Source organism: Bombyx mori, chromosome 1, assembly GCF_030269925.1.
Source record: "Bombyx mori chromosome 1, ASM3026992v2".
Lineage (NCBI taxonomy): Eukaryota > Metazoa > Arthropoda > Insecta > Lepidoptera > Bombycidae > Bombyx > Bombyx mori.
In genome coordinates, this window is record NC_085107.1 from 14218514 (window position 1) to 14228593 (window position 10080).

General features: G+C 36.0%; 1 protein-coding gene across 20 annotated transcripts in view; it reads left to right on the top strand.

The window, feature by feature from the left end:
* Positions 1-5422, top strand: part of LOC101743000 (mucin-5AC) — a 44121-nt gene extending 38699 nt beyond the window's left edge. For 13 of the 20 annotated variants that reach the window (XM_038012430.2, XM_062669935.1, XM_062669942.1 and 10 more), the window contains 4 exons: positions 538-678; positions 1164-1338; positions 2596-2757; positions 3549-5422. In XM_038012430.2, the coding sequence (XP_037868358.1) occupies positions 538-678; positions 1164-1338; positions 2596-2757; positions 3549-3764 (694 nt within the window). In that variant the 3' untranslated portion in view covers positions 3765-5422. The remainder of the gene's footprint in view (positions 1-537; positions 679-1163; positions 1339-2595; positions 2758-3548) is intronic. The other 7 variants (XM_062669983.1, XM_038012442.2, XM_038012448.2 and 4 more) reach the window with 1 other exon arrangement.
* The last annotated feature ends 4658 nt before the right edge of the window (positions 5423-10080 follow it).

A 10080-nucleotide genomic window follows, 5' to 3' on the forward strand; every position in this document is an offset into this window, starting at 1 on the left:
TTGGACTCCCTAATAATAATGACAATAAATAATAATGTTAAATTTAAATCCCCAGCAAAGCGGGCGAGTACGGCTATATAGTATTATTATAGTATTGTTTCACAGCTCCTCTCTTCAAACATCTATTAATCATCGTCCGGTCGACTTATGCAGATCTCTGGTTACATCCAAAACCGAATTAGGCTAATCGTGTAAAGTGAGATGATCGCAAAACACTACGAATCATCCTCACATTATTTCAAGAGTAGGCAACCTCAATAACCCATTTATGTTTATCACAAAACTCTACGAATTATCCTCACATTCTTTCAAGAGTAGGCAACCTCAATAACCCATTTATGTTTATCACAAAACTCTACGAATTATCCTCACATTCTTTCAAGAGTAGGCAACCTCAATACCCATTTATGTTTATCACAAAACTCTACGAATTATCCTCACATTCTTTCAAGAGTAGGCAACCTCAATAAACCATTTATGTTTATCACCCATCAAGTAATAATAGACAACGTTTATGTGAGCTCCGTGCTATCACAGCAGGCCTCGTCTACGTCCCGGTCTCAGAAGGACCTCAACCACTACAACGACAGCCGCCAGTGCAGCATCGTCTGAAGACAACACCGGCGCTACCTCTGGAGAAGTCGTGGAAACTACTCCCACCCCAGGAAGGACCCTAGGGTAAGCTTCAATTGAAAATACAAAACCTATTAATTTCAAATTGAGCGTTTGAAAGAAGGATGCCTATTTTTTTATATTTTTTTTATTGCTTAGATACGTGGGCGAGCTCACAGCCCACCTGGTGTTAAGTGGTTACTGGTGGTAGGACCTCTTGTGAGTCCGCGCGGGTAGGTACCACCACCCTACCTATTTCTGCCGTGAAGTAGTAATGCGTTTCGGTTTGAAGGGTGGGGCAGCCGTTGTAACTATACTTGAGACCTTAGAACTTATATCTCAAGGTGGGTGGCGCATTTATGTTGTAGATGTCTATGGACTCCAGTAACCACTTAACACCAGGTGGGCTGTGAGCTCGTTCACCCGTCTATGCAATAAAAAATAAAAAAGGAGAATTAAAACACGGCATGGTATTTTCAATCGCTTATTAAAATAGTTTACGACAATCGAAATAAAGCTTGACTAAGTTTTGCTTTTCGCTCAACTTACAGTCGTGGACGTCCTGGCCTTCGACCGGCTTCTCTCCGTCCAGGCCCAAGGCTTAACCTGAGGCCTAACCCTAGACTCCGCCCCGGAGTTGCCACTCCCGCGCCTGCTGAAACCGCTTCCGAAGTGCCTGCAGAGACAGCTGCTCCTGAATCACCTGTAACTGAAGCGGATTCCGAAGTATGAATTTTATGCTTACCCTATTTTACTACTTACCTCTTCCCTACGTGTTCCTTGAGTAAATATGGCGGTAGACTGTATGTAATTTTTACCGTTTAGCACGAGTCTAGTTGGTGATGTTTTTGTCAAATTCCGATTTGTAAAATTTAATATTTGTTCCGTGTAAGAACGTTTTGAGATTTTGCGATTCCATTGTTACAACTTTAAATTACTACATCTCTATATACACAAAACAGCAGCTACATAACTCTGTTTGTCAACCTCTTTATTAAGAATTGACAATGTGTGTTATCTATAAAAATATTTGGAAATAGTTTTTTTTGTTCAAATATAATCAAAAATACAACCGAAAAATATATTACATACCATAAAGAAACCTAAATAATATCGGGTATTACTGATTAACTGAATTGACTGATCGAATTTAGTTTATTAGGTGAATTATTAAATCAGGCATTCGTTCAAATATCACGATGCAGTGTGTACTCACATAATTTTAGATCAAAATTACTGTACGTAGTATGTGGCTTCATTAGGTTCAGTTGTTCTGAAACCCTAATTTCGTTTTAGAGTAAGTATTCCAGGTACATTTTTAACAATTGAGGTTTTTTGTCTTCAAATATTGCTGTATCTGTTTTATCGAATATTTCTGGATAAAAGCAGCTCATATTCTTGCAAAATAGTAACTGCGTTCATGATAAACTTGAGACCTTTTGTATCAAGGTGACATTGTTGTTATCACGAATTGTTTTATTATCACTCAGGTATAGTATAAAATCATTATTCAATTTAGTTTAATACAAATATTTCAATTGGTTACATTCGGAAAAAATAATATTTCAAATTAGCAGCGACCTTATGTTTGAATAACTAAATTTATGAAGGACTAGCGACCCGCCCTTGCTTCGCTTCGAAAACGTTAACTTTATTATTGATAGCTGAGTCCCGCGATGTTATCCCGCGATACGACAATCAGCTACCTATCAGTGAAAGTCTGGTCAAAATCGGTCCAGCCGTTCCAGAGATTAGAGTTTGTTCCGGCACAAACAGACAGACAGACAGACAAAAATTGTAAAAAAATATATTTTGGTGTACGTTTTACATTTATATGCATGTAGTAAAAAACGGTTATTTCAATATTACATACAGACACTCCAATTTTATTTATATGTATAGATTCTATAGGAATATCGTGCATTTTGAAATATATCCACATCCAACATGGGTGGCACGTGTAAACTTTTTTTTCTCACATAGAGCTCATCTCCGACAACTGCTCCGGAAGCACCTCGAGGTGGAGTTAGACTGCGCAATCGTCTTCAGGTGTCCCCGTCGCCTAAGCCCAGGGTTGTGGTGACACCTCCAGCGCGTAGGCCGAACCCACTACTTAAGAGGAAGCTTGCTTCTCCCTCAACAGAGGTAAGTTATTATGACGATATGAAATAGAAATGTGTATTGATCGCTAGTTACCGTAAAGTTTCTTTATTAAAATTAGGGTTACACTCATATTATATAGTAACTAGAGGTCACATCCTCTGCATAGTATTTTTTTTGTTGATAAATTGTGTTTTTTAGAAATTATATTTAAATACGAATTACATATTGATATTATATTATAATATTTGTTATTATCTTTTAATAAAAAAAAAGTTTATGTTTAAGTTGTTTATCGATAAAGTTGATTATTGAAAACACAAATAAAATAACATTTTCTGAAAATAAATCGTACCTAGATCGATTTATCGCCCCCGAAATCCCCTGTATAATACAAAATTTTATGAAAATCGTTGGAGCTGTTTTCGCTGTATTCAGATTATATGTATATTTATATACAAGAATTGCTCGTTTAATGTTAATACAATATTTTTGGGCATTAAGTTAAGTTGACTTTAAGCGAGAGAGAGATCCGAGATAATCGCATTGATTTTTAAATGTTAATTTTCATTTAAAAAATGTTACAATGCTGTTTTGCACTGAGTCAGATGGACATACAATATGCACTTGACTATTTGCGGTCGAAAATTAATATGTGGAAGCTCATTTAAACATTTTTTAATTATCAAAATTAGTATATCCCTCCCTCATCATACTAGGGTTCCTATTTCAAAAAAATTAAAAGAGTCGATTCTCTGACGCGTTTCTGCCTAATTATAAGACGAATTAACAAACATATTGTATTGGATTTCGGCTCAATTAATATTTGTATTCAGGCTACAACCGAAGCACCTAAAAAATCAACGGAAACTACCGAGGAAAGCACCAGCGCTGAGAAAAGTGAGACGGAAACGGAACCTCAGCCCGCAGAAACTACACCGGCTCCTCCACTCCGTGGTCTGGACGCTCTCATCGCGAGGAGACGAGCCGCCGGCGGTATAGGAGGTCGACCAGCCCGGCCCGCGCGAGGAGCTTTCTACCACCCCAAATAAACCACTAAACAACCTACAGTGATTCTAGGTGATAGCAATGACGTGATGCTGATCTATTTCTAACTAGCTGACCCGGCCGACTTCGTAGTACCTCAATCGATAAATAAAAGACTTTTGTATAAAATAAACTTAAAACAAACAAAAGGTATCCGTCCGACGGGGGGACACATCAAAGGAAAAACAAATTTGTTATTTTTATTTAATTCCGAGCATTTTCATATTTATCTACCTTTTAAACCTTCTCTGGACTTCCACAAAAAAATTCAAGACCAAAATTAGCCAAATCGATCCAGCCGTTCTCGAGTTTTAGCGAGACTAACGAACAACAATTCATTTTTATATATGTATATAGATATCTCCCGACGCAAATGTTCATGTAAACTATTCATAAATGCTTGCCCGTGCTTGAAAAAGTGCAAAAAAAAAAGACATTTTCCTAACACGAAAGTATGTCTCGTTCTGTCGCTGAAAAAAATGTATTCGAGTTAATGTCTCACATTAACAGGAAAGCAGGTGGTTCAATAAAATTCAGCATCAAAGTCGTCATTGTTGATAGTCAATTTACACCCCAAGCTGTTTAGTTTTAGCTCGTAACGTCTCTTCATATTATCACAGTTGTAATTATGAGATACGCGTAATTAGGTTAAGTTTTATTTTTCTCAAGTATAAGTACCGTGCCGAATGGTACTCCCAACTACTTAGTCCATTCCTGTTTGAATATGTTATGTAAATATTAGTGTTAGTCGTTTATACGAATTAAGAATGAAAACTTTGAATTGAATACTCATAAAATAAATTGGAAACATTAAAATTAACTACTTCATTACTAAATGGATGTAATCGAGTTTTTTTTTTTTCGAAATTATTTTACTGTTTACTAGTATAATTTTAATAAAATAATTGCCTCTTGCATTATATAGTTTCACAATGATTTTTATAAACGTATATTTTATGAATCACTTACCAAAACCAATTTGTAGGTTTATTCTTATAGGCTTTGTAGATACACTCGATGTTTGTAATTTCGCACGTGCAAAATTTACTCATTAATATCTTATGTATTTATTTATTAATTTAACAATTTACAAGCTCGTTTGTATGATAATGGTAATCAATCACGTTTGATTTTGAAAAACTACAGAGCCGAGGCCAATTTATCACGTTTGTTGACCTTAAAACTCACCAACAACAGAACTAATGCAACTTTCAAAATTTTTCTTTTATGTTCACGGAGCTTTTTATGTTGTGGTAAATAAAAAAATCTCCTGTTCTTATATCCATAAAACACTATGACATTGTATTTTTCAGTTAACTGTCGAAGTTTTTAAATTATTTATAAAAATTTAAAGTAACTATTGATAAAATAAATAATGCAATAATGAGTTATCACATCACTTTATTCTTTTATCACGCAGTAATGCTACAAAACAACAGATATATTTTTCAATAGGATAGTTAATTGGCCGAAGATTGACACAGGCTAGAATTACGATTTACCTATTTTATAAATGAGCATTATTAGTTTAAGTTTTTAGACCATCAAAATCATTAAAACGCATAAATCAGAAGAAGCACTGAATGTAAGTGCCATCGTGATATGTTTTTGTATCTGTCGTAAGTGTGATACCTAATAAAATATTAATAAGTTTAAATCGAAATTGGTGTTTCATTTTTTTTTTCTTTGCCATTAACTTATGATTTACACATACTCAAATCGAAGATCTCATTTCATCAAATGAGATAGACTTCTAATTATATATGTATAGCCTAAGTACAATTACCACCTCTGCGAAGTTAAATCTCATTTCAGTCGAATATTTTTTTATGAAAGTATTATCTTTAATTTGTACTTATGGTTTTTATTATTATTTGAAATACATAACGACGCTTGAAAGGCAAACGTGACTTAGCGACAATAACTGCTTTGTACATAAATGATAGGCAATAACCGTATTCGATGCGCAAAAAAATATATTTCTAGGTCTATTAAAATAATTTCAATCTTACAGCTAGATTCGTTATAATAGAATTTTTTTTCAGGTATTTCAACTTTAAATTAGTCTACTGTAAAGTTCACGCATTGTCGCTTAGTCATGTTTGCCTTGCAAGCGACGATAAGATGCGAGTTTATATTAAAGTAATATTTAAAGAAAATGTACTATTACAAAAATAAATTTGGCGTAAAAAACATTTGACTGTTAGATATCTATCTACTTGCTCTTTCTCTCTTTGTTTTTGCAATCTATATATAAAAGTCGATACGTGTTTGTTTGTAATTCCGAAACGGCTGGACTAATTTCAACTAAATGTAATGTAACTATACTGAGCCCTTAGAACTTATATCTCAAGGTGGGTGGCGCATTTGCGTTGTGGATGTCTATGGGCACCAGTAACAAGTTAACACCAGGTGGGCTGTGAGCTCGTCCACCCTTATAAGCTATAAAAAAAAAACGTAATCAGGAAATTTTCAGATCAGTCTAGCCGGTAACCCCGTAGCTGTATCGATATAAAGATGGTAACGAACGAATCAAAGTTAAACCAAAGATCGGAAGGACGGGTTTGAATATTGAAAAAAAAAAATTTTATTTTATTTTATTGCGTTTGCTTACATGAATCACGAGGACTGAGTGGAGACAGCACTGAAGTCTCATTTTGTAGTTTAAGGACGGTTCGTGGTGGTTGAGATTGATTTGGTATATATATTTCAATCGACAGGTACACCGTGCGTCATTTTTCCTAAAGTCATTCTTGTTCACCTGATGGTCGCCTGAAAGAGATCGCTCTTAGCGAAAAGATCGCCGATTGTATTATTTTATATTAAATGTCTTTTCTTTTTCTCTTTCTCTCTCTCTCTCTTGCTCTCTCTATATTCATAAATAAAGCTTAAACGAAAACGTTCGTTGCAGCGAAAGAAACAGTTGACATCGAGTTGTGGTTACTGTTAAATACCCACATCGCGAAATCCGTGGCGTGACCACAACGCATTGTGACAGAAGGAAGACAAGCCACAACACGCTCTTACAATGGATAGCTCGTTTTATTATTAACAGTAACATTAATCCATCAGGTTTCTATCAGTTAGGAAATGAGAAACATCGCAGTCACATTTTTTAAAGTACTTATGGAAAGTGAAAGTCGCTGTTGTTCGAAAAAAATATATATATATAAAGTAATTCAAAATGCCACAAATTTTTGTACATGACATACTAATTATTTCATTGAAGAGATTTTGCATTATTTTTATAGCTACTGCACTAAAACAACAACCTTGAGACATCATTCATATGTCTCAAGGAAGATGGCGGCGTACGTTAACCACTTAATACTAGACAGGCTGTGAACTCGTCCACCCATTTAAGCAATAAAGAAAGAAAAGTCTCAATATCTATGGGCTCATTAAACGAATTGTCAGTCCATTTAAGTATGTCAACAAAAACACAACATATTTGTTTTTTTAATTGTTGATTAGAAAAGGATGTATTATTATGCTACGGTTGCTCAAATGAGTCGACTATTATCAAAGCCGGCAATGTGACTTTTGGACAATTATTGGTAAATCAGAAAAACGAATTATGGACTTTGTATTAAACTCTTCTGAACGACATCTTAGATAAATAACAGGTTAAGTATTAACCTTTATTTAATGCAGGTTTTGAACCGTATTCTTTGAAGGAGACGATTATATTCAAATCAATCTGTATTGACATATCAATAACATTTTTTTGTCCAAATGCACAGATTGCCACTTTTGATAAAAGACGACTCAAATAAGCCTTTTCTTGTCATTTTTGTTTAACAAAACAATTGACGGTGATGCAACTCAAAGTTTACTTAAACATTTATACAAGAATATGTATTAGTATTATCCTTCACCGCAATAGCTGTTATAAATTCATGAGATTTTAATGTAAAATGGTTAGGAAAAACAACGAACTACTTCTTGGAATCGAATTGGTTATAAAGCTTGTATAATAACACAACAATACCTACAACTAGTTTTGTAGTCCCTTTTTAGGTTCAGAATTGACAATAGATTTTTTTGAGATACACTGAAAAAACTCACCGATGTTAATTCAAAAATTAATAGGTACTTTTAGGTGTAGTTTTTTTAATATTCATTAGTCGAGCTTGGTGATGCTACGCTGTGACTATTAAATTATTGATTATACAAAAACATCGATTTCTTGCAACTACTTGCGCGCCCTCTATCTTATCGCATTACAACAGAAAATTTTCCTGCTGCCAACAATATTAGTGGGGTTCGCCCTGAGGCCCGTTCCGTGCCCCCAAAAAGTGGTACGACGACCCTATTATTAGCCAACACATTAACAATCATTTAGGAATGCATAGACGACAACAAACATTCATTTTTGTTTATATTTCGACGGATGAGATAGATACTGTAAATAGAAAGAACAACAAGCATCATTTATTTAGAAGATATGATTTCCTTTTTATTTATTTTTTTCTACCAAAGCTGATGGTCTAAACTCTACAGAGACCATATTAGTGTAACCTTAACTAGTAGGTGAGCTCACAGGGCTCAAATCTGACGATGTTGCTAACATGAACCCTAGCAAGAGCCGTGCTTCGCAGAATCTATCACCGGATCGGAAAGCGACTCACTGAGAAGATCCGGCGAGCATCTCAGTGGGCCGTGTCTATGGGTTAATTTACTCGCCGAGCCCTTGAGGTACCTAAAGGCACCGTTAATGGATCGAGAGGATCCGCAATGACGTGTTTAGGGCGACATTGACTGTTTACCATTCGGTCCACAGGATCGGGTATGTGATTTCCTTAATTATTCGCAGAAATCTTATTCAATTTTACGGCCCTTTGTCACTATAATAAGTATTGGTAGGAGGGCAATTTTTTTCATTGCTTAGATGGATGGACGAGCTCGCCGCTCACCTGGTGTTAAGTGGTTACTGGAGCCAATAGACATCTACAACGTAAATGCGCCACCCACCTTGAAATATAAGTTCTAAGGTCTCAAGTATAGTTACAACGGTTGTCCCACCCTTCAAACCGAAACGCATTACCGCTTCACGGCAGAAATAGGCAGGGTCGTGGTACCTACCCGTGCGGACTCACAAGAGGTCCTACCACCAGTAGATTGTTAAGTAAGGTTGTTAAGGTAGGTAAGTTGCAAACCCGGTTTACTGTCGAAAAGTACTGTTACTCTTTAATGTCGAAAAAAAAAATCGTAATGCGCTTCGGTTTCAGGTTTTAAAATTGAAGTAATCGTGATCTAAAGGGATGCGACTATGGTGTTGTTCAACTGGTTTTTTCTAAAGTTAAACTTACTATACATAAACGACTACGAACAAAAGAGAAATAACATCATGTTACAAAAAAGCAAACCCGTAAAATGTATATAGATATTAAGTGAGCCCGCATTAGAGATGCCACCGTTCTGCCTGTGTTTACGTTTCGGTTTGAAGGGCCAATTGTCCAAAACAATTGAGACTTCAATAATGCCTATGGACTCAAGTACGAATAACTACTTTACGTCGGTTCGGCCGTGACCACCCTGCCTATTTCTATCGTGAAGCAGTAATACTAATAAAATGCTGTAACTATACTTGAGATCTTAGAACTTATATCTCAAGGTGGGTGGCGCATTTACATTGTGGATGACTATGGGCTCCAGTAACCACTTAACACCAGGTGGGCTGTGAGCTCGTCCAACCATCAAAGAAATAAAAAAAAATGCGTTTCGGTTTGAAGGGTGGAGCAGCCGTTGTAACAATACTTGAGACCTTAGAACTTATATCTCAAGGTGGATGGCGCATTTACGCTGTAGATATCTATGGGTTCCATGGTGTTCTATGGGCTCGGGTCACCGCTCAGATAAAACATAAAAAAACACCGTAACAACTGTGGGAGCTCGTGGACATACAAACTTTACTTAAGACATGTATCTCTCTCTCTTCGATCGGTTCCTCACTGCTGAGGATCGTGACTCCGTCCGATTTCGTCAACCAACTGTCTCCATCGATCCCGCCCTGCAGCCCGGTGGAGTGCGTCGCTGATAGGTATCCCCAGTTCCTTCATATATATTCATATTCATGTATAGTTTTAGTAAAACTGAATTCAGCGATCAATCGTAAATCAGGAATGAATGGATATGTCTCCAGGACTTACATATCGAAACTGAAGCAAAACAATTTTAGGCGATCTTGTACACTATATTGTGTTGTTGTTTTTTTTTATTGCTTAGATGGGTGGACTAGCTCACAGCCCTCCTGGTGTTAAGTGGTTATTGAAGCCCATATATATCTACAACGTAAATGCGTCACCCATCTTTTACTGG